Source organism: Heterocephalus glaber, unplaced genomic scaffold (genome assembly GCF_053883595.1).
Source record: "Heterocephalus glaber isolate CG9 unplaced genomic scaffold, H.glaber_assembly_v1.0 deba00001606, whole genome shotgun sequence".
Classification (NCBI taxonomy): Eukaryota; Metazoa; Chordata; class Mammalia; order Rodentia; family Bathyergidae; genus Heterocephalus; species Heterocephalus glaber.
Genome location: NW_028258377.1, coordinates 42,401,286 through 42,424,311, shown reverse-complemented (window position 1 = coordinate 42,424,311; position 23,026 = coordinate 42,401,286). Strand labels below are relative to the sequence as shown.

The 23,026-nt window shown below is 61.0% G+C and overlaps 2 protein-coding genes across 9 annotated transcripts in view; both read left to right on the top strand.

Moving 5' to 3' along the window:
- Flt4 (fms related receptor tyrosine kinase 4) overlaps nt 1-14,766 on the top strand; it is a 35,374-nt gene extending 20,608 nt beyond the window's left edge. Inside the window, exons 12-30 of one of the 8 annotated variants that reach the window (XM_004836758.3) lie at nt 150-258; nt 1,071-1,433; nt 1,632-1,778; nt 1,868-1,999; nt 2,151-2,257; nt 2,527-2,662; nt 2,990-3,094; nt 3,348-3,461; nt 3,594-3,682; nt 3,764-3,911; nt 4,262-4,356; nt 4,704-4,826; nt 5,652-5,763; nt 6,537-6,636; nt 7,411-7,516; nt 8,248-8,399; nt 9,262-9,382; nt 10,689-10,774; nt 13,224-14,766. In XM_004836758.3, the coding sequence (XP_004836815.1) occupies nt 150-258; nt 1,071-1,433; nt 1,632-1,778; nt 1,868-1,999; nt 2,151-2,257; nt 2,527-2,662; nt 2,990-3,094; nt 3,348-3,461; nt 3,594-3,682; nt 3,764-3,911; nt 4,262-4,356; nt 4,704-4,826; nt 5,652-5,763; nt 6,537-6,636; nt 7,411-7,516; nt 8,248-8,399; nt 9,262-9,382; nt 10,689-10,774; nt 13,224-13,419 (2,541 nt within the window). In that variant the 3' untranslated portion in view covers nt 13,420-14,766. Of the gene's footprint in view, nt 1-149; nt 259-1,070; nt 1,434-1,631; nt 1,779-1,867; nt 2,000-2,150; nt 2,258-2,436; nt 2,663-2,989; nt 3,095-3,347; nt 3,462-3,593; nt 3,683-3,763; nt 3,912-4,261; nt 4,357-4,703; nt 4,827-5,651; nt 5,764-6,536; nt 6,637-7,410; nt 7,517-8,247; nt 8,400-9,261; nt 9,383-10,688; nt 10,779-11,023; nt 12,227-13,223 lie in introns of those variants that run through there. The other 7 variants (XM_087195014.1, XM_087195013.1, XM_013065287.3 and 4 more) reach the window with 7 other exon arrangements.
- A 6,679-nt stretch (nt 14,767-21,445) lies between these two features.
- Scgb3a1 (secretoglobin family 3A member 1) lies at nt 21,446-22,926 on the top strand. The gene is made up of 3 exons (XM_004836753.4): nt 21,446-21,621; nt 22,195-22,427; nt 22,792-22,926. The coding sequence occupies exons 1-3, from the start codon at nt 21,567-21,569 to the stop codon at nt 22,813-22,815; spliced, it is 312 nt and encodes a 103-aa protein (XP_004836810.1). The 5' UTR covers nt 21,446-21,566; the 3' UTR covers nt 22,816-22,926.
- The last annotated feature ends 100 nt before the right edge of the window (nt 22,927-23,026 follow it).

Below are 23,026 nucleotides of genomic sequence, written 5' to 3'. Positions count from 1 at the left end.
GGTCCTGTCTCTGGGCTCGGGTCACTGCCGGCCCAAAGCCTCAGTTTCCCGCATTACTGGTGGGCACAGGGGACTCCTTCCAGGAGGGCAAGGTCCAGATTGGAAGAACTGAGGCGGGAAATGGACATGTGTGCCTGTACCCTGTGCAGACGGTGAGCAAGCTGATGATCCAGGACGCCAATGTGTCTGCCATGTATAAGTGTGTGGTCTTCAACAAGGTGGGCCAGGACGAGCGGCTCATCTACTTCTATGTGACCAGTGAGTAACCAGATCACACCCAAGGAGGGCCACTTTCCCCAGGCAGGCCTGGCTGCAGGGCCAGGAGTCCCAGCAGAGGTGCCCAGCACCCAGGGGCCCCGGGCCTGGGCAGGGTAACCTGTAGAGACTGTCAGCCCATGGAGTGGGTGTCGGTGCACTGGGAAAGCCCCTCTGCCCTCAGCCCTGGAGCAGTGCCCATTGGCTCCTCCTAGCCGGGCCTTCCTCCCACCCCTTCTCAAACTCTGGAGCCATGTGGTTCACTGTGCATTTTGCCCTGGAGAGAATTCCATGGCTTACTCAGATTTCACATGTGTGGGTGACTCAGAAAAGCTAAGAAGCCTGCGAGTGAACACCCACTGGGCCTCAGGGTGTAGACGAGGCAGCTCCAGAGATGGAACTCGAGGGAACACCTGAGGTCAGGGCAGAGCCCACAGGAGCCCGGCAGGAAGTGACCAGAGAAGCAGAAGAAGAGAGAGAGGGTGGCACTGGCAAAAGCCCCTGAAGAAGCTGTTGCACGGAGAGGAGAGCGGTGGGCTGTGGTCAGAAGGAAGAATGAGGACCTAGGTCCGCACTGGGCCTCGGGCCAAGGAGCTCCACAATCTGGGCTCCCTGTCCAGGAGGGACAGAGCAAGTAGGGAGGCAGGAGGAGACCCGGCAGGGCTTCCTGGGAGTGGGGCTACTGTGGGTGCGACGGCTATGGGATGCAGCTCACAGCCGTGGCTCAGAACTGAATGAGTTCTCAGCGATGGGGAGGGCCCCGTGGACAGACAGCAAACCTTTGGGCAGTGTCACAGGGCTTCCCCACTCCCCAGCCATCCCCGACGGCTTCAGTATCGAGGTGGAGCCCTCCGAGGACCCCCTAGAGGGCCAGTCCGTGCGCCTCAGCTGCCGAGCGGACAACTACACGTACGAGCAACTACACTGGTACCGCCTCAACCTGTCCACGCTGCATGATGCTCACGGGAACCCGCTGCTGCTCGACTGCAAGAATGTTCACCTGTACGCCACGCCGCTGGCCGCCAGCCTAGAGGAGGCTGAGCCGGGAGCGCGCCATGCCACACTCAGCCTGAGCATCCCGCGAGTAGCGCCCGAGCACGAGGGCGACTATGTGTGTGAGGTGCAGGACCGGCACAACCAGGACAAGCACTGCCACAAGAAGTACCTGTCGGTGCAGGGTGAGCGCACCAGGCGGCGCGAGGGCCTGCAGGGGGAGCGAGCGAAGGGCGTCCCCTGCTCAGGCCCTCCCTGGAGCACGCATCCTGCAACCCCGCACCCTTGCACCGCGCCCGCTCCTCCCAGCCTTGGGGCGTCGCGTCCTGGGGTGCCCTCTTGCCTCCGCGGGCCACTTCACCTCCTCAACGCCGCCCCCTCAGCCCTGGAAGCCCCCCGGCTGGTGCAGAACTTGACCGACCTCCTGGTGAACGTGAGTGACTCCCTGGAGATGCGGTGCCCAGTGGCGGGAGCACACGTGCCCAGCATCGTGTGGTACAAAGACGAAAAGCTACTGGAGGAAGAGTCCGGTAGGGAGCGACCGCGGCTGCGGGCGGGAGGCCTGGGAGGCCAGCGCCCCTCGACTCACCTGCGCTCCTACCCCATCCGCGTCCGGCAGGAATCGACTTGGCAGACTCGAACCAGAAGCTGAGCATCCAGCGCGTCCGCGAGGAGGACGCTGGCCGCTATCTGTGCAGCGTGTGCAACGCCAAGGGCTGCGTCAACTCCTCCGCCAGCGTGGCCGTGGAAGGTCAGCCCCACCAGACCCCCACACCCTCATGGAGCGCCCCCTTGTGGCCACCTCGCGTGAGCCGTGCCACCACGAGAGGGCGCCTCCCGCAGGCCACAGCCTCACACGCGTGTGTGCGCACACATGCACACGCCCACTTTTGCCCACTCAGGCTCCGAGGATGAAGGCAGCATGGAGATCGTGATCCTCGTCGGCACCGGGGTCATCGCTGTCTTCTTCTGGGTTCTCCTCCTCCTCATCTTCTGTAACATGAGGAGGGTGAGCGCACCTCCCCCTGCCGAGCCTAGCTACAGGGTCTCTTACGCATCTCCCCACCCTGGCCAGAGCAAGGTCCCTATCCTGGTTTCTGTGGCAGCCCTTTCAGGCTCCCTGTCCTTCCGCGCTGGGCTCCAGCACGCACGCAAGTGTTCTCTCTGTTTGCTCCTTCCTTGGTTGAGCGCTCCGAAGCAAGGGTCACCTGTCATGGGCAGTGTCACCTGAGCCATGGTGGCATGGCCACAGCAGTGATCGATCCCCACCCGCCCCAGCCGGCCCACGCGGACGTCAAGACAGGCTACCTGTCCATCATCCTGGACCCAGGGGAGGTGCCCCTGGAGGAGCAGAGCGACTACCTGCCCTACGACGCCAGCCAGTGGGAGTTCCCGCGGGAGCGGCTGCACCTGGGTGAGGCCTGCGGCCCGTGCCTGCCGCGGAAAGCCCTCGGTTCTCAGAACTCTGGCCAGGAAGGCTCCCGTCCCCACCTGGCCCGGCGGGCTCCATCTGGCCTGCGTTCCCAGGCCCAGGTCACTTCCTCTGCCCCGGGCAGGGCGACCCGCGCACCTGTGGAGAGGACGCGGCCTTCCTGTCCTCTCCCCGCGCTCCCGCGCCCTTCCTGCCCAGCGGCGGAGGCTCCCGGCACCGTGCGGCCCTTCCTCCCGCGCCTCCTCCCGCCCCTCCTCCCGCGCCCTGCCGCGCTGCGCAGCTCACCCAGGGAGGACCTCCCGCCCGCAGGCAGAGTCCTTGGCCACGGGGCCTTCGGGAAGGTGGTGGAAGCGTCCGCCTTCGGCATCAGCAAGGGAAGCGGCTGTGACACCGTAGCTGTAAAAATGCTAAAAGGTGCGAGGTCGCGGGGTGAGGAGGGGCGGGACTGCGAACAGGAAGGGAAACTGAGGCCCAGAACTAGCATCTCCCCTAGCGTCCACAGAGGACGGCAGGAAGCGGACCTAGGCTTCTGCCTGCACCCCTGCCTAGCGGGACCAGCAGGATGCGAGGGGACCGTGCGCCCTCCCCGCAGGGAGGGAAGCAGAAGTGGGCAGGACGGAGAGGAGGCACAGGCCGGGCCCACACGAGGCCTCTGTGTCCCCTCCAGAGGGCGCCACAGCCAGCGAGCACCGTGCGCTGATGTCCGAGCTCAAGATCCTGATCCACATCGGTCACCACCTCAACGTGGTCAACCTGCTGGGGGCGTGCACCAAGCCCAATGGTACTGGCTGGTGCCCTGGGGAGCCCCGCGCCTCCGGGTGGGAGGGGCCCACGATGCGGACCAGAGCAGAGGGCTGCGGGGAGTGCCCCCCACCCCGCTCCTCACCCCCGCCGCTGGCTCTGCCCGCCCCAGGCCCCCTCATGGTGATCGTGGAGTATTGCAAGTACGGCAACCTCTCCAACTTTCTGCGCGTCAAGCGCGAGGCCTTCAGCCCCTGCGCGGTAGGCGGCGCCTCTGCTGGGCTGGGCGGGGGCGCCCCTGCCGTGGGAGACGGCCCTGGACCCACCGGTGCCTCTCCGCAGAAGTCTCCCGCGCAGCGCAGGCGCGTCCGCGCCATGGTGGAGGGCCCCGAGGCTGATCCAAGGAGGACAGCAAGCAGCGAGCAGGCCCTGCTCACCCGGCTCCTGATGGGCAAGGGAGGGGCGGGGCGCGCTCCTGCTGTCCAAGAAGGTAAGAGCCCGCCTCCTCCTGACCACCGGCGGACTGCAGAGCGCACCTCCGGATCAGCACCCCGGGATAATCCGGCCTCGGGGAGGGGCTGCCTCAGGAAGGGCATCGTGGAGTTTTCAGAGATGTCTGACAGTTGACCTGGGAATCATAGGATGAACAGGAGTTTGCCTGCAGACAAGGCGAGGGAGCGGTCCAGGGCCTATAGCAGGTGCAGAGGCCCCGCGGTACCGCAGTCTGCTGCTCTAGGAGTAGTGAGTGCGTGTCCCAGAGAGAGCGGAGGCCGAAGGACAGGGAGAGGCGAGGGGCTAAGTCAGGAGAATGCTCCTAAGTCCACGCCCTCCTTTGTGCAGCTGAGGACCTGTGGCTGAGCCCACTGACCATGGAGGACCTTATCTGCTACAGCTTCCAGGTGGCCAGGGGGATGGAGTTCCTGGCCTCCCGCAAGGTGGGTCCCCCCCAGGCCCCACAGGGTCATTTAAGGGGCCCGTATGCGTAGGCTTGCTTGGTTCTGACTTCACCCCACCGCAGCCCTGGGGTCAGTCACTGTGGCTCCCATTTTGCAGAGGAGGAAGCTGAGCCCAGAGCGGGGAGTTCCCCTCCTGGGGCTTCCTGGCCAGTCAGGGCCAGGCCGGATGCGGGATCAGTGTGGCTGCCTCCCGGAGTTTCTCTGCTGGGGACACACACAGATCTCCCCTGACAGAACAGGACGCAGGCATCCTCTGGGGCACACTGGCGCTCAGGCCTGGGTGTTCCTGGGGCCTGGGCTAAGCAGCCGCTGCCTTCCTGCCCCAGTGCATCCACAGAGACCTGGCTGCTCGGAACATCTTGCTGTCAGAAAGTGATGTAGTGAAGATTTGCGACTTTGGCCTTGCCCGAGACATCTACAAAGACCCCGACTATGTCCGCAAGGGCAGTGTGAGTGCAGGCCGCCAGGAGGGGCCGCGGGGCTGGGTGACTGGGGAGGTGAGACCACAGACTTCCTGGCCAGGAGCAGGGGGCTCTGCCAGCCCAGCTTCCTACCCGCCCAGCTGCTGGGCATCTCGGGCAGCCTAGGGACCCTACCCCTGAGGTCGCATGGGGAAGAGAGCGAAGACAGTGCCCCATGCCTGTCCCTTGGGTGGACACAGACGCCTGTGCCTGCTGTCTCAGGCCCGGGCGTGCAGAAGCACACATCTGTGCCCATAGCTAACACTCAGGGCAGTGTCCGTTTGGGCATCCATGGCTGATGAGGGGTTTATCCCAGCAAGGGCAGGGAGAGGCCTGAAGGGTCCACATGCCGTGTGATGGCCACCCTGCCCAGCGTGGCCTCTGTGGAAGGCTTGACCCTCATCCCGCCTTGCAGGTGGAGGTGAGGGTCAGGTGTGCACTTAGAGAATCCCCTATGTCACCTGGAAGGAAAGGAAACCAGGACCTGGACCGGGGCAGAGGCCGGTCTCAGAGGGCTGTGTCCCTCACAGCTCCCAGGTGGAAGTCAGGAGAGGGAGAGACAGAGGGAAGAAGCCTCCGAAGCCCCAGGAGGATCACTGTGCTGCTGGTGTGGGACGCAGGGTGGGTGGAGGTGGGGAGGGTGTGCAGGGGGGCCTCGCCCCAGGGCTGGGTCTGGGCCATGCTGGAAGCTCCCCAAGGACAGCTCAGGGCCCACAAGGGAGCTGACAGGCACAGAACAGCAGCAGGGAGGAGCCTCGAGCCGGTGCCCGGCCTCCTCTTCCCTGCTAATGGAGCCCACGCCTGCCTCCCCAGGCCCGGCTGCCGCTGAAGTGGATGGCGCCCGAAAGCATCTTTGACAAGGTGTACACCACACAGAGCGACGTCTGGTCCTTCGGGGTACTGCTCTGGGAGATCTTCTCCCTGGGTGAGTGGGTGCAGGCCAGGCTCCCTGCTGGCCCAGGGCTGGGCGCCTGGAGCAAGCAGCCAGGTCGTTCTGCGGCAGATGGTTGTCATGGGCACCGCAGGACCACCTCAGGCCGGGGCCGGGGCCGGGGCCATGCCTGGGCCCTTGCAGCCGCCCCAGCACCAAGGGTCCGTTCAGTGAAGACACCTGCTTATGCAAGGGGCACATGGGAGAGAACATGACAGTCAGGAGTCCATGCTAGGATGCAGGAGCAGTGAATGAAGAGTAAAGTTCCACAGAATGGCAGTGAAAGTGAATGCTGTTAGTGAAGACAGAAATGCTGAAGGAGTCTAGGAACTTGGGGCTGTTTGCTAGCCAGAGGGACTGGGAGCTGGGAGTGCAGCGAGCAGGAGAGGGTGTGCTCAGCACACAGGAGCCCTGGGCTGGATCCTCAGCACCTCGGGAAGGAAGAAAGGGAGGAGTAGGGAGAAGCAGGTGGGCCTGGCAGGACTGCAGTCCCGTGAGGGAAGTGGGCAGGGTGTGGCCGGGGTGGGGGTCCACGCAGTGGGAGGGAGGAGAGGCTTAGTTCTGTGCAGTCCCGCCAGCCCCGGGGAACTGGTAACGGTGACTTCGCTGCAGAAGGAAGAGGGCCTGCGCTGCTCAGGCCGCAGTGGGCAGCAAGGTAGACCCTGTCTTTACTGTGCCTCTGCCGTGGGGAAGAAGAGGAAGCAAGGAGGGGACAGGACAAGGGTGATGGGCAGCCGTTGCACCCACAGCACCCCTTCCTGCTGCAGGGGCCGCCCCGTACCCAGGTGTGCAGATCAATGAGGACTTCTGCCAGCGGCTGAAAGAGGGCACCCGGATGAGAGCCCCAGAACTGGCCACTCCCGCCATGTGAGTGCCCTGGTGGTGTGCAGGTGCGGGGGACACGGGGACAGGCACATGGCCGGGGCTCTGTGGCCACGAGAAGAGGCATCTGAGCCAGAGAGTCCCCGGGGACAGCGTCCCCAGGAGTGGGCCCAGAGGTGACACTCAGAAAGAGGCCGTTAGAGAGCAGCTCTAGACGAGGGATGGCTCATGCCCAGCCTGGAGGAGGAGGGCAGTGCGTGTAAGGGACCAGCTCAGTCTGTTTTGTTTTCCTTTTAAAAATACCTGATGTGAGGCCGGGGATGTAGCTCAGTGGCACCACACCTGCCCCGCAAGCGCAAGGTCCTGAGTTTGATCCCTGGTACAAAAAAAAAAAACCCAAAGCTGGGTACTTTATAAAGAGAAGAGGTTTGCTTGCTCAGCACAGTTTTAGGGGTCCGGGAGCGTGGCACTGGCACCCGCCTGGCTCTGGAGTGGGCCTTCGGTGACATCACAGTATGTCAGACAGCACCACGGCGGGGTGCATGACAGAGGGAGAGATCACACGGAGAGGCGGAAGGGTACAGACTGGGAGGAACCAGCTCTGTAAAACCTGCTCTCAGCAGGACCCACTCACTCCACTCAGAACCAGTTACCCAGGCTGGGCTCCAGCTCTGAAAGGTCCGACCGCACTAGGACCAGCCTTCAGCAGAGGAGCCCCGGGGGATCACACTCAGCCCACATCCAAACCATTTCCTGGAGCCAGGGAGGCAGCAGGGCGGGACTGGCTGGAGGGAGGGTCAGCAGCCTGCTTCCCCGCAGACGCCGCATCATGCTGAGCTGTTGGTCTGGAGACCCCAAGGCGAGGCCTGCTTTCTCGGAGCTGGTGGAGACCCTGGGCGACCTGCTCTTGGGAGGGGGCCAGCAGGTGAGCCCCAGCTCTGCCCTCCCTGGGCCCTGCCCTGGTGTGCCCGGGTCCTGCTCACCTCTCAGCTACTGGGCAAGGCCAGGTGTGACTGGACCCAGGCCCCTGGCCTCCCACCCTCTACCCCTGCCCCCCTGCTGCACTCAGATGCAGAGGGGTCTTCTGCTGCCACAACAGAGGCAGCTGCCCTGGCATTATCCTACTCCTCAGGACACCCCAGGTGGTCCTCCCAGGGCCCGTGGGGCAGCCCATCTCCTGGCACAGCGCTGGGTTTCTTCCCTTCCTCCCACCCGCGGAGCACACTGGCCCCAGACCTGTGCATCCTGCACCTCCCTCCCAGTGGTGCTCTGCACCCTGGAAGCAGCCTGCACCTGAGTCACACCCTGAACCCAAGCCTCAGGGGCTGGGAGGGGAGTGTGGGACCAGTTCCCTCAAAGAAAAGGCAGCGGCCTCTAACTGGTCCCAGAGCTGCACCCAGAGGACCGGAAAGAGGATGCTCCCGAGCCTGGCCCACCCATCCGCCTGTCTACAGCAGGCCCGGGTAGGGGGGCGGCTGGGAGAGTCGGACAAGGCGGGACCACGGGCTGTCAACACCCTGAGCTGGGCCCGCCCCAAGCACTGACTCACACAGCTCAGCCGGACCCCACTCCAGAGTCGGGCTCGAGCAGTCCTGCATGCAGAGGCAGGGGCTGAGGGGCAGGACACCAGGCAGCCACCTCTCCCATTGCTGCTAGGAGGAAGATGAGGACTACATGGCCCAGTGCGACTCTCAGAGCTCAGAGGACGGCAGCTTCCTGCAGGCATCCACCACAGCCCTGCACGCTGCTGAGGCAGATGCTGAGGGCAGCCCGCCACGCAGCATGCACTGCCACAGCCTGGCTGCCAGGTCAGCCACGCTCCCCAGGTCAGGACTGGGCGAGGGGCAGGATCAGTCTGGAGCCAGCTCTCTTATCCTCTTCAGTCATCAAGGAGAAACACCTGACAGCAGCTTGAGAAGCATCTGGATGCCAGAGCGATTGAACTGGCTCACTGGGCACACAGGCCCAAACGGCTGTGGATCTTCCCCAAGACCACGTGGCCTCCCAGCTGTGCTTTCCTTACGGCATCCTTGGTCCTTCACGCTGAGCACCAGTGTTTTAGTCCATTTTCCATTGCTTAACAAAATACCAGAGGCTGACACCCTAGAAAGAAGAGTCACCTAGCTCATAGCCCTGGAGGCTCAGAGCACAGCCTGGCCTCTCTTCGGCTCTGAGCGGAGTCTCATGTCAGCTGGCATCACAACACCAGGAGCCCGTGCATATGTAGGACAGGAAACCAGAGGTTCAGGGGCCTGGATGGTTTGTTTTGTAGCTCACTCCCTTGATTGGACAGAGTCCCAAGGAGCGACATGAATCCCTCCCAGGCAGGGAGCCCCCATGACTTAGTTACCAGGCGTTTACTGTGCGTGAGGCCCCAACATCGCAAGCTGGAGACAGGGCTTCCTGCTCAGAACCTCGGGGCACACTCAGCACGTGCAAGCCACAACTCCCTCCAGCTCTTACACTGTTGGCCCCCCAAGAACTGCCCACCTCAGTTCCAGAAGAATGCCTGCTGGGGGTCTTGCATTTGGGCCAAGACTTCCCAGCGCCTGATTGAGCTCCTGAGCAAACCCCAGGAGCAGGGCCTTCCTGGAGGGGTTGGACCGATGGGCGGCAGCCTTGGGAGGGCTGAGGTGCACTTCTCCAAGCACCCACTGTTTCTCCCTGCAGATACTACAATTGTGTGTCCTTTCCTGGATGCCTGGCCAGGGGGACTCAGACCCAGGGTCCCTCTAGGATGAAGACGTTTGAAGAATTTCCGATGACCCCGACCACCTACAAAGCCCCTGTGGTAAGGACCGGGTGGGGAGGGGCCACACCTCAGATCAGTGGGCAGGGCACCCTGGGGGAGGCAGGCATCACAGTCCTAAGGCCAGTGGCAGAAATCAACTGAAGCCGTTCTTGCTTTGATGAATGTGTCAATTGTGTGTATTAGTGGAGTTTGGTGTGACATTTCACCACATGCATATGGTGTGCCCTTATGGAATCCACCCTTCACCCACCCTCCTGACTCCTCCAACCTCTAGTGATCCTGCTCTGCTTTCAGGGCAACATGCTTTAGCTGCTGCCTGTGAGAGAGACAAAGCAGTGCTTGCCTTTCTGGGTCTTGCTTATTTCACTTCCGGTTCCATCCACGCTGCTACAAAGAACAAAATTTCTTTCCTTATGTATGTCTGGATAATACTCCAAACATGCATTCCATGTTTGCTTAATCCAGTCCTCCATTTGCATATCTTACTGTGAGTAGTGCTGACTCAAAAAAGCAAAAATAAAAAGGGCTGGGAAGTAGCTGAGCATGAAGGGCCTAGGTTCAGTCCCTAGCCCAAGCAAAAGAAAGAAAGGAGGAAAGAATGAAGGAGGAGGAAAGGAAGGAGGGAGGGAGGGCCAAGCTTGGGTGCACAGGTCTCCTTGGTGGAGTCTGTAGGAAATGGCGAGGTCAGGGGGACCTCCAGGCATTCAGGGCCCAGGCGCTCCTGTGACACCCCTGTGCACTGCTCTTGCCCTGTCCTGTCACTGTCGAGCAGGACCCCCCCCCCCCGCAGCAGTGTAGAAACCCGCTGGAAAGACAGCCACCGCCTGCACAGTTACAGAGGTAGCAGCCCCAGTTAGCAGGGAGGGTGGGCCATGGGGAGCAGGAAAGCTGCAGGTGTCCGCCCAGGTGGTGATGCCTGTGTCCTCAGTGCAGGTCCACACACCCCAGCTCAGCTTGTGAGGCTGCAAAGTGTGGCCTGCGCTAAGGAGGAGCCCGAGGCCAGGCCTGAGCCCTGGCAGCTTCAGGTGGGAGTCGTGTTGGGACTGCCAGGTGGGGCTGGGGTCTCTGGCTGGGCGGAGAGCTCTGACCCACGCAGCTGGGCTGGCTGCTCAGCACGGACCCGGCTGTGTCTCATGGGCCAGATGAAGATGTTGGGGTCCCAAGCTCTGAGAAGACTGCAGTTGCCCTCTATGGGATTCAGAATGAAAACTGTACAAGCCACACTCAGGGAAACAAAGCCCCACCAAACCCAGGACGTCTCCAGGGTGTCCCTTGTCCAGCTCAGTTCCCATGGGAATGGGATTAGGCCCCCGGCAGCCACAGCCCTGGTTGGTTCCCCTCGCAGGATAACCAGACGGACAGCGGGATGGTGCTGGCCTCTGAGGAGTTTGAACAGATAGAGAGCAGGCACGGGCAGGAAGCGGGCTTCAGGTAAGCACTCCCCAGCCTCCCCCCCTGCAGAGGGGCCGCTGCCCTCCCTGCAAGGGCTGGGTGCACCCACCCCTCTCACAGCAGCTCCCTGTCCCCTCTGTGTGTGTTCAAGGCGAGCTGCTGAGACTCACAGCCTTTGGCATCCAGCCCCCCCACACACACATGCACATGCGTGCACACACACATTATCAGGCTGACCCAGCAGCACCTGCTAGGGTGTCGTTCCCACTCTGCCTCTCACCTGACAAGGGCTCGCCAGGAAGCGTACACACCCATCCCGGCCGAGCGGGCCACCCCTGCCCCTCCGCTGTTGGCCCAGTGCCCACTGAAGCCAGGCAGACGTGACCTGAGCCGCTGCTCAGGAAGCCTCCCGTGTGCCAGTAGAGGGTGGCCTGGGCAGGTGATTCCATCTGCCCAGCAAGACAGCCAGCAGGAGGAGAAAAGTTTGGACCACGCAAATGGACTTTTACAAGTGTAGATAAAAGAGCTAAATGTCTGCTTAAAACATTCACTTTACTTGTTTTATTCTATTTTTTTATTTTGAGGTATTGGGGGTTGAACCCAAGGCTTTCACACTGAGCTGCATCCCCTGCCCTTTATATTTTTTATTTTGAGATGGGGTGCCACGGGCCACGTGGTTGAGGGGTTCTCAGAGTGAGAAACCAGGTGGGAGATTAAGAAAGACAAAGACACATAAGGTGTAGGTGGGGCCGGGGGCTCTAACTCCTGATGGGAGGGAAAGACCCCAGGTAGGGGTTTATTTATAGTGGTAGAGATAAGGAAAGTGCAGGGAAGGTGCAGGGCTGGTCTGTAACCCGAGCTAGGAGGGTAGCTATGGTCTGCTGGACCTCAGGCTTGGTTTTCTGGTGAATGGGCAGGGCGGAAGGCAGAGCTCTTCTTGGCCAGGCCCTGCTCCACCTCGCCCTCTTGTTCTCCTGCCTCGGGGCCCTGCGTCTGCTGGAGGAGGCGAGTTAGGCCTGGCTCTACTGACCTACAGGCAGCGCTCCCTGCGATGGGGTCTCACCAAGTGACTATGTAGCCCAGGCTTGGACTTTGATCTCCCTGCCTCAGCCTGGGAGATTACGGGTGTGCACCACCACGCCTGGCTAACACGTTTGCTTCATTAGTTTACGTATACCTGTCCAAATGACAGGATCTCTGATAATTGTGTAAGACACTGGCCTTTCCCACTTTCTTCAGACTGCTGTATGCAGACCTGCCCCTCACACCCTGAACATTAGTGGTGCCCCCATCAGGAGCTTCTTTCCAGGCCAAATCCCTCGCCCATTTTTGAGTCAATAGATGATGTCTCTATTTTACTGTAAACCATAGGTATTTGTATAACACTGGGATAGTCAGTGTCATTTTTACCTTTCTTACAGGTATATTTATGATCTGTACAGTTTACCAAGTACAGGTGGAATATCTCTTATCTAAAATTCTTGGGACCAGAAGTGTTTCAGATTTCAAAGGGGTTTTTTGAATTTTGGAATATTTACATAGACTTTACCAGTTGAGCAACTTTAATCTGAAAATTCCAAATCTGGTTCTCCAGAATTTCAGATTTCAGAGACTTTTGGATTCCCTAAGAAGGGTCCTCCTACAAGTATATTTTAATTCTCATTTAATTAGGAAGATGGGATACTTCCCCATGCCTTTGCTATTAAAATACTAAACTTTAGCTGGATGTGGTGGCGCATTCCTATAATTCCAGCACTCAGGAGGCTGAGTCAGGAGGATTGCTGCGAGTTCTAGTCCAAGGTCAGCCTGAACTACATAGCGAGAGCCTGTCTCAAAAGAAAAAGAAAAATTACAAAAGCTGAAGATGGAGCAGGGTCTTGTGATCAGAAAGGTGGGCGGAGTTGGAGCGGGAAGCTTGGGTGTCTTTCCAAGAGCGAGAGGTGGCCGCTGGAGGAGCCCTAAAGTCACACTCGGTGTAGTGGTGTCTGCGAGAGGGAGAGGGAGCGAGGGAAGGCGGGAGTACAGGGGTGGGGCGCTGCAGAGCCTCCAGTGACGCAGCTCAGCAGTGGGGTGGCCGGCGGGAGGCCTGAGTGATGCACGCAGATGCGGGCAGGGGCGGCGCTGCTTCCGACAGGACAGCGGACAGGAAGGGCCCGCTGCACCTGCACCTCCCAGGCTTAGGGTGTGGGACGGAGGCTCCCGAAGATCGGGTTCCGTGGCGGTGGGAGCGGATGCAGAGTTGAGAACGCTCTCAGGCGCTGCGCCTCAAAGGGACCAACGGACGGCAGAGGGCGCTACTCCTCACGCGGTCCGCGCCCGGGGCGCCCCCTCGGCCAGGGAAGCGGCTGGGGTTGCCCCGCGTGCCCGCTGCGCAGGGCCAGGTTTCTGAGCGGCTGTGGGCTCCACCTGTGCCTTTGGCGATTCCGATGGCACGCGGGCCCGTGCTCTGTCTTCTGTCTTCCTCACACCGCCCTCCTTGTCTCCGCAGCTGTAAAGGACCTGGCCAGGAGGAGGAGGGGACTGGGGCGCGCGCTGACCCCCAGGGGAGGCGGCGTCGGCCGGACCTGGGAGCCCGAGGCGGCCAGGTGTTTTACAACAGCGAGTACGGGGAGCTCCGCCGGCCGCAGGAGGAGGGCGCCTGGGCTCCGCCTCCCGGGCCCTTCCGCGCAGACGGCAGCTACTGAGGCCGACCCTGGGCTTGGGCAGCTGGGGCGGGGACACCCCTGGCGGGCCGAGCGGAGGGCTGGAGGCCAGGCTGGAGGCCAGGCTGGAGCTGGTCTCCTTCAGCTCAGCCCGGCCCGGCCGGAGGAACGTCTTTCCTCTCTGCAGCCTCTCGTTAGAAGAGGGGGACTCCAGGCTCAAGGGCTCCCAAACTGTCTCGGCGCCTGTCGTGGGCCACTGCTCTTCAGACACCCGGCCCCTTTTCAGATTCAGATGCCATTTATCCAGTGTCCGCAGGCGCTGGCCCCGGGCTGGCCACTCCCAGGACACCGGGCAGGTGACGCGGGAACGCCTGCGTCCGAGAGTCGCACGCGGCGGAGGTGCAGCTCCGTTCGCCCCAATTCCGGGCCAAAGCGCGGTCCCGCCGCGTCAGCCCCCTTCCTCGGGGCAAGGGCTTTCTCCTCCCCGGAGCTGAAGAGAGCGCAGGAGGACCTGAGGCTGGGTTGCTCTCCGGCACCAGAGGGGGCGGAGCCGGCCTCGAGTGCGGAGAACCATCCCCGCCCGACTTCCGCTAGGACTTCAGGACCTCTGCGCGGCTGTCATGAATTCTCTTTGCAAAACTTCAAACTGGAAAGGAGTCCGGTTTTTGTTTTGTTGCGGAAACTAGGCAGTTCTCGGCTGAGGCGCTGCAGTCCCCGTGACCTGTTTCTCCCGAGAAGACGCCCAGCCCCACGGGCCCGGTCCGGAACCCGAAGGACCAGCCCTCTGGCTCTCCACCCCAGATGCCTCCGAGACTTGAGCGCCGCAGCGGCCGTTCCTGGGGTCCGGGAGGACCTGCCCGCCCTCCCTCCGCCTGCCCTCCGTGCCGATGCGACGCCGGCACTTCTGTGCTCACGGGGGAGCACCCGCCCCCGGGCTGGAATCGTTCTGCCCAGACCCCACCCAGCTCCCACTGCCCGCCCGCCCTGCCAAGAGAAAGACCCTCGTCCTGGTTAGCCTCACAGACTGCAGCCCCAGCCCAGCCCGGACGCTTGCAGGACAGGCGGCCGTGAGGCGAGCGGGCCTTGGCTGCAGGCCCTCCCCACAGCACCGACCTCGAGACGCGGCGGCGCGTGTGCCCGGTCCTCGCTGGCCCGACCTCCTCCCTCTGCGCGGCATCCGGCTGCGGCTCGGCCAGGGCAAGTCCTGAGACGCGAGGCGGTGCGGACCCCAGCTCGGTGTGCACCTCCGGAGGGCTGGAGCCCCTCTTCCTGTCCTGCAGCTGCACGCACAACGCTGTGCTGGGGAAGAACGCCCACTGTGCCCTAGTAGACATGTCCTCTGAAAGATCTACATATTTAACAAAAGATAATAATAAATCAATGCCAGTCTTCGAGTTTCAACGAGTGGATTCTGCGTGAAGTCTCGGTTGTCTGAAACTGATCCTCACCTTCCGGGCCACAGCGGCGAGGAGCGGTCCCCGAGGCGGCCGGCAGGGGGCGCGCGCCGCCCCGCTTACCCCGGCTCCTGCTTGCTGCTGTCTGCTTCCGTGGCCTGTCTGCTCCTCAGTACCGAAGACCCCGCACCGAGCGCCCGCGCACCCTGCACCGTGACCGCCTGAGCTCGGCCACTCCCTGGGTGCGCCGCCCTCTCGGGTGCGGCGGCGGGGTGTCCCGGTGCCGCGGCTGCTCTCATCGGCGAGCCCTGCGGAAGACTCCCCAGGCCGCGCTCACGTCCCTGGGTCCCGTCCCTCCTGAGCCCCACGTTCCCGCACATTTGTCAGCCCCTAAGGTCGCCTTTGGGGCCAGCGGCGCCCTTGAGTGTCATTCCATCCTGGTCGCTGGCCCTCAGCATCCAGGGCTGCCGAGGCGGAGGGCTGCGCTTCTGGGTGCGACCCTGACCCCGGGCTCCGGGGGAAGCAGGAAGCTGGGCATCCGAGGCAGCACCTGAGCCCGGCGACAAGGGGTTGTGTCTGCACTGTCCGCGGAGCCGCAGCCTCTCCTCTGTGACTTCCACTTTGCAAAGCCTTGGTGGCAGCAGTCACAACGCCCACAATGTCCCTGGCATGACCACTCCATGAGGGAAGAAGCCTTCGCCCCCACTGCTCTGTGCCCACGGCGGCATCTGACACCCACTCCTGAGCCACCCGCCCAACTGTGCCCCACTGCACATCCTCCCACCCCCGACTGCCATCTGCACCCGAAAGGCAAGGGGGTGGCATCGCCAGGGCGGGCCCGTGGGGTAATGAAGTCGGACGGGGTCAGTTCCCGGCAAGAAGTCGGGGACCCGCTGTCCTCAGCCTACCCACGAGGGCACGGGAGGAGTCTCATGTCCGGAGGCAGAGCTGAGCCCTCACCAGACACGGGTCTGCTGGGCCTGGATCTTGGACTGCCCAGCCTCCACACTGTGGAAATGAACATGAGCGACCGAAGCCCATGAAGCCGCCATTCCCCATGCCTCCATCTGTGGCAGAACAAAAAGGCTTTGGGGATGGCAGGGAGTGCGTGCATCTCTGACAGGGAGGGACCGGTCTGCAGTCTGGGCTCAGATGTTCCCCGGGCCTGTCCACCAACCAGTCTCACCCGGCAGACAGCAGCTCCCAGTCCTGGGCATGGAGGCAGCGCAGGGCAACGTCGGTTCCAGTCCCACAGGGGTGCCAGGCATGGGAGGTCCTGGGGACCATACAGACCCCTGGCCAAAGCTCGGGAGGTCATTGATGAGCCCGACTTTCTTATGAGTGAACAGAACGCCCCCACCCCCAGTGCCATTCCTTTAGGGAACCGCTACCCAGGCGCCTTTGTTCTAGGCTGAGCAGGGATCCCCCTCAGCCCAGGCAGAAACTGGAAAACTGGGCCTAATTATGCACCATGTTTCCTTGGCCACTGCGCCTATGGTAAGCACAGCTTTTATTCATCGGGAACTCATTGAAACCTTGTGAAGGACCCAGGGGAAGCAACAGATCTTGTTTCCCTGAACCGAAATCAGTGTCTAAATTTGTTACTGCTGACTACTGGTTCGTTGCCCCCTTAGAGGGACAACTACCTCCAACAGGGGAGCCGAGAGTGACTGACAGCATCTGAGGCTCAGTCAAGCTTTGCTGGAAGGCGAGCCACCCTTGAAACCTCAATCACTGCCAAAGCCCATGGGTCAGCTTTCGGTCACTTCACCAGTGCCCTGAGCTCACAGAGCGAGAACCATGGCAACGATCTCCTCTTGCCCTCTCCACCGCGGGGGCCCTGCAGGGAGGAGGCCTGGGCATGGAAAGGCAGAAAGGAAGTGCTTGAGAGAGCCAGATCAATACTGGCCATGGTGCAGGCCCTGGGAGTGGGGACGGCCTGCCAGAGACCGCCCCCCCCCCGAGCCCAGTGCCAGGAGCTGAGCTACGAGGAAGGGGCCCGAGGTGTGCGTGCTGGCAGAGCAGGCGCCACACCTGGGCGCGGGGGGGGGGGGCACGGGTCTGGGAGAGCAGCGCAGCCCGCGCCGTCCCCATCTGCTGCTCCTGCGGCCGCCTGTGCCTGGTCTACAGAAAGCCAGGGCCCCGCTCCAGTGTCCGTGCACCCGGTTCTCACCTGTCCTTGTGGTGACCACTCAGGCGGGAGACAGGGGGTGCCTTTGAGCCGGGGGGCACACCAGGGCATCCCTGGAAGGAACGGAGGGCTGCACTGGCCAGGGGCTTCAAAGGCCGGCTTCGTCCAGGAGGCTCTGTGGGGAGGGCCCAGGATCTCGACGGGGAGTGAGGTGCTGGCTGAGCGCTCCTCGCGGGCAGGGGGCAGAGGTCAGGAAGCGCCTGTTTGCGAGCTGCGCAGGCATTGGCTCGAGAGGGAAACGGGCAGCTTACACAAGAACAGCCTAAAATCCTACACCTGTGTCACCCGCAACTGGACTCCATGAGACAACACGTCACTGAGTGGCCGTGGCAAGAGCGGGTGGCAGTGAGCGCCGCACTCATCTCCCATGGCGAAGTCACGGCGATGCCTGGTTTGCAGGTCCGGGAGGCTGTGCCACCCACCCTGAGTGGCCATGCTGCTCCCAAAAGGGGCACGGGGGGCCTGGCATCCTCCCCAGTTTGTCTAACCCTGTTCTGTGCGGATAGCAGAGACGGCTTCTCAGTGGCCAGTCTGAAAACAGAGGTGCTGGTGTGACACAAAGGGAAAGAACAGAACAAGTGGGCCTCTGGGACCTCAAGAGATCCCCTCAGCTCCCAGGGCTGCTGTGTGGGGCAGCCCGGACCTGGGAGCCTAAGGTCCATGCCCACATGCCCATGGCGGCTGCACACCAGGGCCAGGGTGGGCACACCTGACAGGGGCTGTGGGGCTGGGGATGCAGCCTGGGAGTGGGGACCCCGGACAACGATCCCAATGTGGGGAGCATCGCCAGGCCGTGGGGGGCTTTGCAAACAGGAGGTCGGTCGGTGGGTTTCAAAGGTGCAAACAAGTCCACTGCAGCTGGCTGGGCACCTCCATGGCTCCTGAGCACCTGCTGCCTTGCTGCCGAAGTCCCAGCACTCAGAACGCCGCATGGACCACGTGCCAAGAGCCAGGACGGAGGGCCAGGCAGAGCAAGCGGGCACCTTCCTCATGGCTACCCTGCTGCAGGATCCCATTGGCGGAGCGTCAGCTCCAAGAGCTCCACGGTCCTTTCACAGCTCCGATCGGACATTTGGCCCGTGCCCAGACTGCCAAAGTCATTTACCTCCAGCACTTCCTGCATCCCCAGAGGGTGAGGTGAGGTGTGAATATTTGTCTTGGCCCAAAGGATTCCCTGCAAACACTGCCTGGGACAGGCTGAATGCATCAGCAGCAGAAGGTGCCAAGCCTTTCCCAGGGCTGGGGCCACCCTTCTGCCACAGGAGGCAGGCCTGCAGGAGTGGACCAAAGACCCAGGCTGGGTGCTGACAGCCATCACCACCCTGGAACCCTCTGGAGACCCTTGACTCACCTGGCCACTGAAGGGCAATGCAGAAGGGGAGGGTGGCGTATCCTCGAAAATCTAGCTGGCCCTAGTTCCTGGAGACTTTTGATGTGACTATATGAAAAAAGAATCTTGGCAGTGTGATAAGATTCCCTTGGACTGTTGAGGCAATGGAATGAAAAGGAAGCAGGGAGATTCCAGAGACAGAGAGAGACAGACAGGCAGACGGACAGACAGAGACAGAGGACAGGGGAGGGAGAGAGGGAGGGAGGGAGAGAAAGAGACAGGGAGAGGGAGAGAAAGGGAGGAGAGGGAAGGAAGGAAGAGAGGTCAGGGAAGGGGAACGGAGCAAGAGGAAGTGGGGAGGGGAGGGAGGAGTGACAACATGATCATGAAGGCAGAGACTGAGCAACGTGGCCACAAGCCAAGGGATGCCAGCAGCCACCAGAAGCTGGAAGAGGTGGGACTGCATTAGCTCACAGAGCACCCAGAGGAAGTTCGGTCCTGCAGATACCTTGCTCACACCCCAGCAATGCGGGACTTATGGGCTTCAGAACTGTGAGCAAATAAATGTGTTGTTTCCAGCCACCAAGCATGTGATGATTAGTTAGAGAAGCCTCAGGAAGCTAATCCGGAGACCTCTGCTCACCCCACCATGTGGGCAGGACTCAGCCATCCCCACTGCCCAGCTCCGTGGACGGCTCACCTGGGGAGGCTCTGAGGCTGCTGTGGGCTGAAGGGGGCCTGGCCTAAACACTCTGGCCTTGACCATGCCCACTGGGAAGGCTGGGGCAAGTCCCTCAGCCCCCTCAGAAGTGAAAGGGGGCACGATGGCACACTTCACTGGGTAGCTGTGGGGTCTGTTTTGGGAATTGGGAAACTTAGGCACATGGGAAGGAGACCTGCGGTCAAACTGGAGGCTCCTGGGATGACAGGCAGATTCACTCAAACCACACACACCAGACAGGTGGACAGGGGCTGTTTGTCGGTCAGTTTTTGTTTCTTCACACTGGTTTTTCAAAGTGCTGGAGATTGAACACAGGGCCTCAGTCATGTTAGGCAAGTATTCTACCAGTCAGCCATGTCCCCAGACCCATGGAGCTTGTTTTAAAGATAAAAAATACCAGGGCCGGGGATTTAGCTCAGGGGCTCCAGTGCCTGCCTCGCAAGCGCAAGGTTCCGAGTTCAATCCACAGTAGAAAAGGAAAAAAAAAAAAAAAAGATAAAGAATGCCAGCAAAGGGTACGAGGAGCCCACAGAAATGCTGGGGCAGGAGTGCTGAGTCAGACTGCTGGCGCTGCCATGGCTCAGGTCGTGCCCTCCTCCTCGGTCCACATGGTGCAAGGTGAGCCCCAGGTCAGCGCCCAAGAGCCACCTGATCCAGGCAGGGGCCCAAGGCCACAGAATCCCCCAGGAACAATGACTGCCGAGGACGTGGAAAAGGGGAGTCCCTCGCACTACTGGTGCAAATGGTGCAGCTGCTGTGGGAAATCAGATGGCGATTCCTCAAAAAACTAGGAGCGGAACGACCGTAAGCAATCCCGCTTTGGGACATACAGTATTTTTCTCTTAACTGAGGTTCTGTGTCCATGGTTGCAGTTACCTGTAGTCAACCAGGGACCAGAAGATATTAAATGGAAAATTCCAGAGATAGACAATTCATAAGTTTTCAATCGCATGCCATGCTGAGTGCTGTGAGGACACTGCACTGTCTGGCCCTGTCCTGGCTGGTCTTGAGTCACCCCTTCGTCCAGTGCATCCACACCATGTGCACTGCCTGCCCACTGGTCACTTAGTAGCGGCTTGGTTATCAGATCCACTGCCGCAGATCGCAGGGCTTGCATTCAAATAACCCTTATTTTATTTATAATCATCCCAAAGCACAGGACTAGTGATGTTGATAATTTGGACATGCCAAAGAGAAGCTGCAAAGTAAGCTTCCTTTTAAGAAAAAGGTAGAAGTTCTTGACTTAATAAAGAAAAAATGTGTCCTACCCAGAAGGTAAGCAACTTAAAACTTGCAGTATTTTCCATTTAGTATTTTCAGACCAAGTTGCCCACAGATAGCAAAACCGTGGATAACGTGGGACCCTGTAAATGCGCCACCTGATTCTGGCTTTCAAGAGGACCTAGTCAGGACAGTGTCCCTTTGGCAAATGCCCCCTGGATGGTGGGTGTGGCCCACTCTGCCCAAGTAACACAGATGGTCTTGCCCTCGCTCATGAGCAGCATTTCTTCCACGATGACCAACAGAACATACAGGTCAAACTCCAGGTTTATAAAGCAAAGTCTCCCAGACAAAATAGTCAAAGAAAAGTATGAGAATCAGGTAGATACAATATGGAGTTCACACGTGGTCAAGTGTTAACAAGCCACAAGCCGTCCACAGGTGGATCTGGCCAGTGACCACAGCACGCAAGTGTCATAGCATGCTTCTGTACTATGGCAAACCGTCCGCAGATCCCTGAAGTCAGTTCTTCCTACCAATGGGCCTGTTTTAGTGAGATCAGTATGTTTTGCCTTCCATTTATCATATGTCTGCAAGTGACTAACGGATGAGGTCTTTTAAGAGAAAGTCTAAAACATGCTAGGCCCATTTATCAGCTTCAAGGCTAATTTAAAAGAACAATGTCCCAGGCCCTTCTGCTTGCATCAGTGGCTGCCAGTGGCCCAACAAAGGAGGTGGCCAGGAGTGAGGCCTGATCACCTTGGGAAGGTACCTGGTTTCCTCATCTGGTGCCTCAGCCACTCTGGCTTCCCCCAGGAGCTGAAGCCATGAGGACCCCTGCTGCATGATATTTCCATGCACACCCACCTCAGTCAAGGGAGGTGCTGGGGCCAGAGAGACCTGCCGGTTCCCACTGTGCTCTGACAGCTCCCGGCCCTGGGATGTGTGCTTATTGCCCAGCACCTCCTTCCCTGTTCCCTACCTGGGCTGGCGCCTGGAGCCTACACTGTTGTAAGGGTCAGGTGGGGTCAGACCACAGTGAGTGCTGGCCCAGTTGGGCCTTGTGAGACAAAGCACAGCCTCAGTCTCTGCCCTTGGGCCCAGGAGACGCTGCCAAGAGGAAACCTAGACCCAGGAGGGATGAGGGAGCAAGCTTCCCAGGCCCCACCGGCCAGAGCAGGAAGTTGGCTGGGCTCTGCCTGTTAGCTGAGCAAATAACGCATTCCTCAGAAGACAGGGGGAGGCCCCGGCCCTGGGTATATGAAGGCTTCTGGGTCAGGCTCTGGACGTTTGCCTTAGGTCCTGAGAGCATCCGCCGAGTCCCACTCTGCCATGAAGCTCGCCACCGCCTTTCTGGTGCTCTGCCTGGCTCTGCTCAGCCATTTCGGTGAGTGCTCCCATGGCCTTGCTCCTGGAGGCAGCTGCCATCAGCCCTGCTCTTCCCCAGCTCCTTCTCCTGCTGATGCCAGCCTGGGGCCGCCGAACCCTGGGCACCAGGTGTGGTCCTTGCAGCTTCAACTCTGGGGACCCCTCAAAGGCTCCTGGTCCCTCTCCTTCCTGCGGCCCTTCGGGCTCTCTGGGATCAGCCCGGCCTGTGCCCTCAGCTTCTCACCCCCACGCCCGTGCAGCACTGCTGTGCGACCACCCGCATCTCTTCCTGCTGAGGGCCCACTCACTCTTCAAGGCACAGTGAACATGCCTCTTTTGAAACCTGCCCTCCAGCCTGCACAAAGATCAGCTTCCCCTTCCTGCGGCCCCAGGGCGCCTCCTCTGGCCTCTGCAGCCTTCTCACGGGCCCAAGGCTCTGCTTCTGTGCTGCCTCTCCCCTCTGGCCCGACTCTCCACGGGGCAGCCGTCAGTGAGGGCCAGGTGGGTGATGCAGGCCATGCCACATCCTCCTGGAGGGAATGGGGCTGCCCTGAATGCAGGTGTGTGACTCTCCCCTCCTGTGTGTCGGCAGGTGATGCCTTCTTCGTGGAGTCCCTGCCTAAGCCGGTGGCTGAACCCATAGCTGCCCTGGCCCCTGCTGCAGGGGCCGTGGCTGGGGCTATGCCCAGCCTCCCTTTGCCCTTCAACCCCCTGAAGTTCATGCTCGCCAGCCTGGGCATCCCGGTGGAGCACCTCATAGAGGGTTCTCGGAAGTGTGTCACGGAGCTGGGTCCTGAGGCTGTCGGAGCCGTGAAGACGCTGCTGGTAACAGCACCTCCAGCCCCGCCGCGTGGATGTCCCCCCTGGCCATCCCAGCCCCAGGCAGGGAGAGCTGCTCTTGTCCACTAAGCCCACCCCGGGAGCAGCTAGGGGGCTTTGGCTGTGGACGGGGTTGACCATATCTGAATTGCAGGGCGGCTGTGGAGTCGGGGGTGCACCTCTCACAGGGGCGGCCCGTGGGCTGTGGCACTGGTGCCAGGATCCGCTCCACCCACTGGCAGTGTGGCCCGGGACCAGGACCAGGGCCTTCCCTCCAGTCTCAGTGACCCCGGGCAGTCAGAATGAGGGCCCCGCCTCAGCTCCCTTGGGTGGCAGAGAGGGGCACACTCACGCTTGGCTTCTTTTCCAGGGGGTCCTGACTCTCTTTGGTTGAGCCAAGACTGGAGTATCCTGACTGAGGACAAACTGCTGCCCGCGCCAAGGCCTGGAAACCCTGCTCTCACCCTGACCACCCCACCTTTCCTAATAAACATGGCCAAGCTTGTCGGTGGTGTTTTCTTGCCTGAAAGCCAGTGCTCAGGGATCGAGGCACCAAGCAGCACATGAAGCAGGATGTGTGTGAGGAGGCAGGAGGGGCACTCACG

What these genes read in the sequence shown, in the direction of transcription:
- Scgb3a1 (XM_004836753.4), top strand. Translation starts at nt 21,567, where the DNA reads ATGAAGCTCGCCACCGCCTTTCTGGTGCTCTGCCTGGCTCTGCTCAGC. An exon ending in GGCTCTGCTCAGCCATTTCG is followed by an intron (nt 21,622 to 22,194) that starts GTGAGTGCTCCC and finishes GTGTGTCGGCAG; the next exon opens with GTGATGCCTTCTTCGTGGAG. An exon ending in GAGCCGTGAAGACGCTGCTG is followed by an intron (nt 22,428 to 22,791) that starts GTAACAGCACCT and finishes CTTCTTTTCCAG; the next exon opens with GGGGTCCTGACTCTCTTTGG.